A 12,044-nucleotide genomic window follows, 5' to 3' on the forward strand; every position below is an offset into this window, starting at 1 on the left:
AGTCCTATTTTTGAAAATACTCAGGGGATAAGAGAGTGAACAATGATGATGAGTTAGGGCAATGGGCTTCCTATAGTAAGGAAAATTAACACACAACAAACCTCTCTTTTTCCTTTTAAAGTGCCACTGACACAAACCAGGCCCTAGCATCTTCCTTTTTGGTACCCTGAGTTCTCTGGTCAGAGTGGACTTGAAGTGGGGGAGGGTGTCGAGGATGATGGTTATATGCCGAAGTCACAGAGCTCAGGTTCAAGGTAAGCCTGCAAGACTGAATAGTTGCAGAACTGAAGGCTGCATCTTAGAAATCAGAAATACAGAACAGAATATGGACATGTGCACACCCATGTGTCTCTTCCTTGTCTAAAGTAGTCAAATCAATCTCTTGAGTGATCATTTTCACCATGATAAGTTTGTTAAAGAGGAAGGCAGTGGTCATAGCTGCCTAGTATTCTGGGCTAGTTTGAGGGGATAGATGCTCTGGTGAATGCAGGTATGTCCCCAAAATAAAAGGGAAACAGAGAAAGATAATGACCAAAATTAAAGTATGGGAGAAAGTGGATAAGGAGAAATCAAAAATAAAAAAGAATATGAGATGACCCTGCAGTTTTTCAGATGAAATATTCCCGCTTACACTCGCTCACTGTGTTTTGTAAATCAATGTCATTTCTAAAGGAACTGTCCAAATTTTCTGGATATTCCTTCTCCTTCATCTGGTTGGTGCGATGTGACTGCTTATGCTGGTAAAGGAAGCGGCTCATGATGCCAATGATCGAGAAGATGATGAATATCACCACTGCTATTACTCCTGTTGAGAAAGAGGGACAAGAGAGAAGGCAATTATCACAGATCATCTGATCAGGAGAAAGAATTTAAAGAAGACAACAAGGTCACTTAGGACAAAGAACCAAACAAAAACAAACAAGCAACAAACTCTGCCACATGTCCAGAAATAAACACAGGCTAAAATGTTTTCAGACTTCAATTAGCTAAAAAACCCCTCTTTCAGACTAGTGACAGAGCAAGGCAGTTTATATCAGAGAAGGTTATATTTAACAGACTAAGAATGTCATCAAATAAACATGAAATCAGACTAGAAAATGATCTCTTAATAAATTCCTTCAAGACTTGCCTTCAAGAATATGCCTGAATCACTTTTAATTAGCACACTTCTTTGTCACCTTGCAAATAAGTAAGTATCTTAGAACTATTTCAGCATCCTAGAAAATAATATTTAAGTATCTCACTTCCTGGTACATACACTATGGGTGTAAATTTGTTTGCAATATATGTTTGCTTTACTAAAAATGTCTTATTAATAATGAAATGCTTACTAAACATTCAGGGCATTTTACCCTGCTGCATACTCTGTAAGATGCAGGGTAGTCTGAAGATGGTACCCTTCTGTCTTCCAGAGTCAACTACAATAGCAAATGTCTGCCCTACTGTGTCACATTCTCCCCTACTTTGGATTGATTGTATGTGATTTTACCGGACCTACTTGGCAAGTCATCCTCACTGATCCTAAGGTCTTGACCCTACCTTTGGCAGGAATTCTCTTGAGAAGTGAATAGCAAAGTCAGCAAAGGATGGTAAAAATGTGGATACTGTCAAATTTCTAAAGAGAAAAAGAATCTATAGAAGAAAGAATGTTTCTCAACATTAAAATCTTTGAAAAATATTTATGATATTCAAAGATAAATTCATTCCTAATAAAGTATATTTTCTGCCGTTTTCTTATCTAAGTAGAATGACTCTTGAGACAAAATGTTTATTTTAAAAAGTAAGATGGTTTACTTTTTAAAATACTCCTAAACCATGATGTAACATTTTCCCCAACTATTTTAGAACAAGGCAAAGTAAAACCAGGTAAATTAACAAACCTAGAAATAAACTGGGTATAGTTAGTGATACCCAGGAATGGGCTGCAACTTTAAGAGATGAAATACAGAACTGGTTTCTACTTCTTCAGGACATGGAATATTTAGGGTGGGAGGCTGTGAACTCCCATGAATTTTCTTCAGGGGTTGGGGTGAATATCCTGTTCTTAGACTCAAGGAAGCCTATACACTAGTGGGAAAAAGTCAGCAGTCACTAAAGTCTTTTACTACTTGTCAAATGAAAAATTATGTGAAGAGAAATAGGCATCAAATGGTTTCCTATATTTCTTGTTGCAAAACAAAAATCAACTTGGACTTTATTCCTGAAGCAGGAATTCAGCCAGACATTTGAAGAACTTCGTTAAGGAAACGTGTGTATGTGTATGTGTGTGTCTTCCTCACAATCTTATTGTAATTATGCACCTCTGTGCTCCCCTTGCCAGTTGTGCTGCCTTCCTTAAAACACCACTCACTGGTTCTGTTGTTACCTGTTTACCCACCCCATCCCACCCGACCCCAGCCAAGCTGTGAGTTCTTACAGAGTAGCATCCATGTTTTTCGTCATTCTACTTCTATACTTAGTGCTGGTCCTGACCCGTAATGGGGCTCATTCCATAGATGTTAAATAAATGGTTACTGTTGATTTTTAAGAGCAAACTCCATCTGGTGTAGAACAGCTCATCTAGCCTGCCAGAAGGCAGAGATAGGGGCACTGTGAGGACCCTGGTTCTCAGATGGAAATGAATTCAGTCTCTCACAGGCATCTTCCATTAAACAAGGTTTGGGAGTCATTCTGTGTTGCAAGGCCCAGATGGACAAATCAAGCTCCCGGAGGTAGCAGCCAAGCTGAGGAAGAATACAAAGTGGAGAAACCAAGAGGCAGGGAGAAAATGGAGAAGTAAGGGAGGAGAAGGGAAGGCAGGGTTCACAGCAGAGCAGACAAGATCTGCCTCTGTAACCATATGTGTTGCTGGATTGGAAACTACAGTCCTGTGGGCTTCACCCTGCTCATTTGATCCACTTGGTGGAGAAAACCCGACAGGATGATGGCTTTGCCCATCTGTTTATGCCAACATGGCTTCTTTCCATATGTAGTTTTATTGGTTTGCTTTGTTTGTGCTTTAGGAAAAATGATAACTGGATGAGATCAACAGGATGCATGCTGCCTGTCTCGAAGTAAATTATCCAGCTGTTGACTCTGTGCTCAGCTGCCTGGTGGTTGAAGGGAAAGAAGATTCCATGGAGCTGCTGGTACCTGGCCTGGGGGAAGGGTGTCTTCGATCATCAAAGCATTATGACTATTCATGAAAAGGCTCACATTCTTGCAGATCATGCAGGGCTCTGGGTGCTGGATGGCCACAATTGAGGAAGAATTCAGATAATTCCTCCAGACCACAGAATCACTTATGTCTGTTCTGCTTTCAGCCACAAAGCATGGTTTACCTCCAATGATGGCCGAGTCACTTCGCACTGCATTGGTGAGTGGTTCCCGCTCATCTGTCTTCCCAAAAAGATCTGAAAGGAGTAAAAGACACTCAAAGTCCTAGCAGAAGGTCTACAATATGCAGTTGAGATGATACACCTGTGGGTTAGACCAGGTGATCTCAGAGAGTTAGTAGCTGGCATTTTGGAAGGAACCCAAACAAGCATATACAGAAAAAAAAAAAAAAGAGTATTTGAAGTACTCTGCTTATACCCCATACTTGCATGATTCTGTTAGATTCTATATAAGCTGTAATATAAGGGGTTAAACAAAGTGATGGTGGTATTATGTCTGCTTTATTCTACTGCTTACCTCTCAGCCTACTTTTGATGTCCTTTTCTGCTTTGCTGGACAGTTTCTATACATGACAACACCTTCTTCCCTCAATCACACTTGCCTCTGCTTCAGAGGTTTCTTTAATTACAAGAGATTTATGAGCTCATTGGCAGGAAAGAACAAAAGTGTTGGTGCATTAACACACCCAGGAAACCCTCACTAGAGGGTTTTACTAGATGTGCATTAACATATATGTTTTTTGTTTGTTTGTTTTTTAAAGAGCATCAAGTTTGAAGGCACCTGGACCTGGGTTCTAATCTTTGCTCTGACACTTATCAGTCTGGTGACACTGAACTATGTACATTTTAAAACAACAACCTGCAAAGGTATTAAAATGGGTTAATGATCCTAGAGGTATCCATATAGTGCACATAAAATTTTCAGGACTTACAGCACCTATCATTAGTACTGCTCTATCATTTAATTCTCTGAAAATGACTCCAACATGATTATTGTTTTTCCCATTTTCACAGATACCAAAGCTATTAAGTAACCTGCCAAAAGTTCCATAGTCTAGCATTGGAAGATTCAGAACACAAATCAAGCCCAGCCAAGTGTCACATTCACGTACTTTTCTAGGATACATACCTGACTGCTGCCAAGAAAACACCAAGATCAGTAATAAGAAGGTAGCAAAAAAACTCTATGCCCTTTCTTTGCTCATAATTCATAACTTATTTGGCAATTGATGAAGATACCTGACTAAATTAAATCCTAAGAGTACTTCTAGACACCTAGGATGATGGTGACTAATAAAGCTAGAAAAGGTATTTCAAGGAGTGGTAAAATAAGAGAAGATATGTGGATGATACTACCATGGGGCTTTCCTATTATTAAGGAAGGTTGGTTTTAATCACATGAATTTTATTAGTTCGAAGACCAGCTTACCTTCCTGTCCTCAAAACTCCTCAATCCTCAGAGCAGTAGCCACTTTAAATAGTAGTGAAAAAATAAATATACCTACATACATATATGGGCTTCCCTGATAGCTCAGTTGGTAAATAATCCACCTGCAATGAAGGAGATCCTGGTTCAATTCCTGGATTGGGAAGATCCACTGGAGAAGGGAAAGGTTACCCACTCCAGTATTCTTGGGCTTCCCTTGTGGCTCAACTGGTAAAGAATCTGCCTGCAATGTGGGATACCTGGTTTCAATCCCTGGGTTGGGAAGATCCCCTGGAGAATGGAAAGGCTACGCTCTCCAGCATTCTGGCCTGGAGAATTCCCTGGGGTCACAAAGAGTCAGACATGACTAAGTGACTTTCACTCACTCACTCACAGACATATATGTATGCATTTCTAACTACTCATTATATTAGAAGTTGTTGTTTGATAGCTAAATCCTGTCCAACTCTTTTTGCGACCCTGTGTACTGTAGCCTTCTAGGATCCTCTGTCCATGGGATTTCCCAGGCAAGAATATTGGAGGGGGTAGCCATTTCCTTCTCCAGGGGATCTTCCTGACCCAGGGATAGAACCTGCGTCTTCTGCTTGGCAGGCAAATTATTTACCACTGAGCCACCTCGGAAGCTCTATATTAGAAATAGGATTATTTAAATATATTAAATATCAATCTAAGAAACCAGTCATAATTCTTAACTGCCTGTAATCATACAAGGTAAGGAATTGATTCACGTTAGCCTTTAGCCTGAAAGCTTCTTGAAGACATCTAAGTAGTACTGGTGAAAGAAGTTTCATGGAGTATTTTCTTGCACACCTGATGAGGAATGCACCGTGGTCACCGCATTCACATCCGAATCCATCAGAGAGGCACAGCTGGATTCTATCAAGGCCCCTTGGATGGTTATAGGTGCAGTGGTAGAATGGCGCAGGGCTGCCTTCAGTGGTGTAATATGGTTGTATTGGACTGAGGCCAGACACCCAACAAAACCCAGGGCATTGGCTTTAGCAACTTCAGCATCCAATCCAAGATTCTCTGCAATGTGAAAAACAATTAGTTAAAAAAAAAAAAAAAAACTGCTCCATCTTCATGTTAAGTAATGTTTGAAATTACAGAAAGTGCCTTTTTATTCTTTGAATAAAGGAAATTGTCCTTTCTTTGTCTTCATCTACTTTCTTGAAAGTCTACCCAAAATATGTGTCAATACATCAACCACATATCACAGAAAATTGCTTGGGCTATTTTGCCTTGAGATAATGTTTCAAACTTCTAAATTTTCATTCATGTATTTTATGAACTGTAACAAATACTTAATAAATCTCCTCTACACTCTAGATGTTTTATATTACAGAATTTAGATCATTATCCCCATCACAATTTATTTATGGATGCTGGTGATTAATTCAAGCATACTACAATGCTCATTACAATACTTCACTCAAAATGATAGTAGGAAAAAAAGTGAAATGAGGCAGAGATAGGAAATTTAAAGTGATCCTCTCAAAAGTTTATCATGTTTGGTGTTTTCAGCAGCTTGTATACACTATATACTAATACATTTTCATACACTAATAGCTTGACCATATATTCAAGATTTTCACATGCTTAGTTCTGTCCATATTACTGACTGGTGAGCATGGATTTTCTATGACAGCACTCAATCTCCCAAAGTGTCTTTGAGTTTTTATAAAAGATAATGAGGGAATCATTTATGAATCATGGCGAGATCAAATGTCTCATTTTCTTCAAGATTTATGGTAATATTACTCAGTATGCCATTTCTTTATTTTAATAAGTATCATTTGAACAAATTTCTGTGATGCAATTGCATAAGATGACAAAGCAGGATGGACTTTTCCCCCTCTTTTAAAGCATAACAGTTTTAATAGACCTAGATGGTTCAAATAGTTATTTTATTATGATAATAGGCTTATTTTCTGGAAGAAGACAAGGACTTTCAATCAGATTAATTATAACTTACTTCCAGTCATTAATGATCAAAAAGTGCTTCCAAGGATCATCAAGCAAGCATTTTGTTGGCCACATTTAGGGAAGCTATATAGTGGACATATAGAGGAAAATTAGAAACTAATATCCCTCAACAATGCTATGTCTACTTTTGACCTTATTATTATTCCTTCCTGAGCAACGCCCATGTAAACCTCACTAATTTATCATCCCTCTTATCTTACAGGAAAATAAAAGAAATTATGTGTATTAATTTAATGTGGCTGTTGTAAAAAATTGTTGTTGATGTTGCTCAGTCACTCAGTCATGTCCAACTCTTTGCTACCCCATGGACTGCACCACTAGGCTTCCCTGTCCTTCACCATTTCCCAGCGCCTTCTCAAACTTATGTTCCCTGAGTCAGTGATGCCATCCACCATCTCATCCTCTGTCATCCCCTTCTCCTTCTTCCTTCAGTCTTTCCCAGCATCAGGGTCTTCTCTAATGAGTCAGCTCTTTGCATCAGGTGGTCAAAGTACTGGAGCTTCAGCTTCAGCATCACTCCTTCCAATGAACATTCAGGACTAATTTCCTCTAGGATGGACTGGTTTGATCTCCTTGCAGTTCAAGGGACTCTCAAGAGTCTTCTCCAACACCACAGTTCATAAGCATCAATTTTTCAGCAATCAGCCTTCTTTATGGTCCAATTTTCACATCCATACATGACTACTGGAAAACCATAGTTTTGACTAGACAGAACTTTGCCAGCAAAGTAATGCCTCTGCTTTTTAGTATGCTGTCTAGGATGGTCATAGCTTTTCTTCCAAGGATCAGCATCTTTTAATTTCATGGCTGCAGTAATAATCTGCAGTGATTTTGGAGCCTAAGAAAATGCAGTCTGTCACTGTTTCCATTGTTTCCCTATCTATTTGCTGTGAGGTAATGGGACTAGATGCCATGATCTTTGTTTTTTGAATGCTAAGCTTTAAGCCAGCTTTTTCACTCTCCCCTTTCACCTTCATCAAAAGGCTCTTTAGTTCCTCTTCACTTTCTGCCATAAGGATGGTGTCATCTGCCTATCTGAGTTTACAGATATTTCTCCCCACAATATTGATTCCAGCTTGTAATTTATACAGCCTGGTATTTCTCATGATATACTCTGCACAGAAGGTAAATGAACAGATTGACAATATACAGCCTTGACATATTCCTTTCCCAATATGGAACCAGTCTCTTGCCGCTGGAGACTCCCTAGCACTCACAGGAGAAGATGATTGCATGTCCTTCTACTTCACCATCTTGAAGCATTTGATCACATGGATCACAAGCCTTGTCTGACTCAATGAAACCATGATCCATGTCATATAGGGCCAGCCAAGATGGATGGGTCATGATGGAGAGTTCTGTAAATGTGGTCCACTGGAGAAGGGAATGGCAAACCACTTCAACCTTCTTGCCTTGAGAACCCCATGAACAGTATGACAATGCATAAAGATATGACACTGAAAGACGAACACCCCAGGTCAGTAGGTGCCCAATATGCTACTGGAGAAGAGCAGAGAAATTATAAGAAATTAGCATAAACTTAAACAACTTAGCATATAACAACACATGCTTTGTCTTACAGCTCTGCAGAAGTCTAATACAGGTTCCCACTGAGCTAAAATCAAGATGCTGTCAATTTGCATTTTTTGCTAGAGGCTCCAGGGGATAACCCATCTCTTTGTCTTTTCTTTTGTTCTCTTTCTTTAAATTTATTTATTTATTTTAATTAGAGGCTAATTACTTGACAATATTGCAGTGGTCTTTGCCACACAGTGACATGAATCAGCCACGGGTGTTCATGTGTCCCCTATCCTGAACCCCCCACCCACTTCCCTCCCATCCCATCCTTCAGGGTTGTCCCAGTGCACCAGCCCTGAGCGCCCTGTCTCATGCATCGAAACTAGACTGACGATCTAGTTCACATATGGTAATATACATGTGTCAATGCTAATCTCTCAAATCATCCCACCCTTGCCTTCTTCCACAGAGTCCAAAATTCTGTTCTTTACATCTGTGTCTCTTTTGCTATCTCACATATAGGGTCAACGTTACCATATTTCTAAATTCCATATATATGCATTAATATACTGTATTGGTGTTTTTCTTTCTGACTTACTTCACTCTGTATAACAGGTTCCAGTTTCATCCACCTCATTAGAACTGATTCAAACGCTTTCTTTTTAATGGTTGAGTAATATTCCATTGTGTATATGCACCACAGCTTTCTTATCCATTCGTCTGCTGATGGACTTCTTAGATTGCCTCCATATCTAGCTATTGTAAATAGTGCTGCGATGAATATGGGGGTACACGTGTCTCTTTCCCTTCTGGTTTCCTCAGTGTGTATGCCCAGCAGTGGGATTTCTGGGTCATATAGCAGTTCTATTTCCAGTTTTTAAGGGAATATCCAGTTTTCTATAGTGGCTCTACTAGTTTGCATTCTCACCAACAGTGTAAGAGGGTTCCCTTTCCCCCTCCACCCCACCTCCAGCATTTATTGTTTGTAGACTTTTTGATAGCAGCCATTCTGTCCAGTGTAAGACGGTACCTCATTGTGGTTTTGACTTGCATTTCTCTGATAATGAGTGATGTTGAGCATCTTTTCATGTGTTTGTTAGCCATCTGCATGTCTTCTTTGGAGAAACATCTGTTTAGTTCTTTGGCCCATCTTTTGATTGGGTCGTTTATTTTTCTGGAATTGAGCTGCATGAGCTGCTTGTATATATTTTAGATTAATTCTTTGTCAGTTGCTTAATTTGCTATTATTTTTTCCCATTCTGAAAGGAGAGAGTTGGCTTAAAGCTCAACATTCAGAAAACTAAGATCATGGCATCCGGTCCCATCACTTTATGGCAAATAGATGGGGAAACAGTGCAAACAGTGGCTGATTTTATTTTTCTGGGCTCCAAAATCATGGCAGATGGTGATTGCAGGCATGAAATTAAAAGATTCTTGCTCCTTGGAAGGGAAGTTATGACCAACCTAGACAGTATATTAAAAAGTAGAGACATTATTTATCAACAAAGGTCCATCTAGTCAAGGCTATGGTTTTTCCAGTAGTCATGTATGGATGTGAGAGTTGGACTGTGAAGAAAGCTGAGCGCCGAAGAATTGATGCTTTTGAACTGTGGTGTTGGAGAAGACTCTTGAGAGTCCCTAGGACTACAAGGAGATCCAACCAGTCCATCCTAAAGGAGATCAGTCCTGGGTATTCATTGGAGGGACTGATGTTGAAGCTGAAACTCCAATACTTTGGCCACCTGATGTGGAGAGCTGACTCATTTGAAAAGACCCTGATGCTGGGAAAGATTGAGGGCAGAAGGAGAAGGGGACGACAGAGGATGAGATGGTTGGATGGCATCACCGACACAATGGACATGGGTTTGGGTGGACTCCAGGACTTGCTGATGGACAGGGAGGCCTTGCATGCTGTGGTTCATGGGATTGCAAAGAGTCGGACACGACTAAGCAACTGAACTGAACTGAACTCTCCTATTCTGAAGGCTGTCTTTTCACCTTGCTTATAGTTTCCTTCGTTGTGTAAAAGCTTTTAAGTTTAATTAGGTCCCATTTGTTTATTTTTGCTTTTATTTCCATTACTCTGGGAGGTGGGTCATGGAGGATCCTGCTATGATTTACGTTAGAGCGTGTTTTGTCTGTTTTCCTTTAGGAGTTTTATAGTTTCTGGTCTTATATTTAGACCTTTAATCCATTTTTGACCTTATTTTTGTGTATGGTGTTAGAAACTGTTCTAGTTTCATTCTTTTACAAGTGGTTGACCAGTTTTCCCACCACCACTTGTTAAAGAGGTTGTCTTTTCTCCATTGTATATTCTTGCCTCCTTTGTCAAAGATAAGGTGTCCATAGGTGTGTGGATTTATCTCTGGGTTTTCTATTTTGTTCCATTGATCTATGTTTCTGTCTTTGTGCCGGTACCATACTGTCTTGATGACTTGTAGCTTTGTAGTATAGCCTGAAGTCAGGCAGGTTGATTCCTCCAGTTCCATTCTTCTTTCTCAAGATTGCTTTGGCTATTTGAGGTTTATTATTTGTGAAATTATTTGTTCTAGTTCTCTGAAAAATACTGTTGGTAGCTTGATAGGGGTTGCATTGAATCTATAGATTGCTTTTGGTAGTATACTCATTTTCACTATATTGATTCTTCCAATCCATGAACACAGTATATTTCTCCATCTATTTGTGTCATCTTTGATTCTTTTATCAGTGTTTTACAGTTTTCTATATAAAAGTCTTTTGTTTCTTTAGGTAGATTTATTTATTTATTATTTCTTTAGGTAGAAATATTTTATTCGTTTCGTTGTAATGGTGAATGGAATTGTTTCTTTAATTTTCTTTGTGTTTTCTTATTGTTAGTGTATAGGAATGCAAGGGATTTATGTGTATTAACTTTATATCCTGCAACTTTACTATATTCATTGATTAGCTCTAGTAATTTTCTGGTGGTGTCTTTAGGATTTTGTAGAGGATCATATCATCTTTATGTAGAGGATCATATCATCTACAAACAGTGAGAGTTTTACTTCTTCTTTTCCAATCGGGATTCCTTTTAATTCTTTTTCTGCTCTGATTGCTGTGGCTAAAACTTCCAAAACCATGTTGAATAGTAGTGGTAAGAATGGGCACCCTTGTCTTGTTCCTGACTGTAGGGGAAATGCTTTCAATTTTTCACCATTGAAGATAATGTTTGCTGTGGGTTTGCCATATATAGCTTTTATTTTGTTGAGGTATGTTCCTTGTATGCCCGCTTTCTGGAAGGTTTTTATCATAAATGGATGTTGAATTTCCCAAAGGCTTTCTGTGATCGATTGAGATAATCATACGGGTTTTGTCTTTCAATTTGTTAATGTGGTGTATCACATCGATTGGTTTGTGAATACTGAAGAATCCTTGCATCCCTGGGATAAAGCCCACTTGGTCATGATGTATGATCTTTTTAATATGTTATTGGACTCTGTTTGCTAGAATTTTGTTAAGGATTTTTGCATCTATGTTCATCAGTGATATTGGCCTGTAGTTTTCTTTTTCTGTGGCACGTTTGTCTGGTTTTGGTATTAGGGTGATGGTGGCCTCACAGAGTGAGTTTGGCAGTTTACCTTCCTCTGTTATCTTCTGGAAGAGTTTGAGTAGGATAGGTGTTAGCTCTTCTCTAAATTTTTGGTAGAATTCAGCTGGGAAGCCATCTGGTCCTGGGCTTTTGTTTGTTGGAAAAAATTTTATTACAGTTTCAATTTCAGCAGTTGTGATGGGTCTGTTAAGGTTTTCTATTTCTTTCTGGTTCAGTTTTGGAAGGTTATAGTTTTCTAAGAATTTTTCCATTTCTTCCAAGTTGTCCATTTTATTGGCAAATAGTTGCTGATAGTAGTCTCTTATGATCCTTTGTATTTCTGTGTTGTCTGTTGTGATTTCTCCATTTTCATTTCTAATTTTGTTGATTT

The 12,044-nt window shown here is 39.0% G+C and overlaps 1 protein-coding gene across 1 annotated transcript in view; it reads right to left on the reverse strand.

Moving 5' to 3' along the window:
• Positions 1 to 599: 599 nt before the first annotated feature.
• The window catches only part of CNTNAP5 (contactin associated protein family member 5), a 459,549-nt gene continuing 448,104 nt past the window's right edge, over positions 600 to 12,044 (reverse strand). The window contains exons 15-17 of the mRNA XM_086367026.1: positions 5,413 to 5,631; positions 3,321 to 3,392; positions 600 to 805 (exon numbers count right to left, since the gene is read on the reverse strand). Of these exons, the coding sequence (XP_086223152.1) occupies positions 609 to 805; positions 3,321 to 3,392; positions 5,413 to 5,631 (488 nt within the window). The 3' untranslated portion in view covers positions 600 to 608. The remainder of the gene's footprint in view (positions 806 to 3,320; positions 3,393 to 5,412; positions 5,632 to 12,044) is intronic.

This window comes from Bos grunniens, chromosome 2 (assembly GCF_055505025.1).
Source record: "Bos grunniens cultivar Pamir isolate PY7600 chromosome 2, Bosgru_T2T1.0, whole genome shotgun sequence".
Lineage (NCBI taxonomy): Eukaryota > Metazoa > Chordata > Mammalia > Artiodactyla > Bovidae > Bos > Bos grunniens.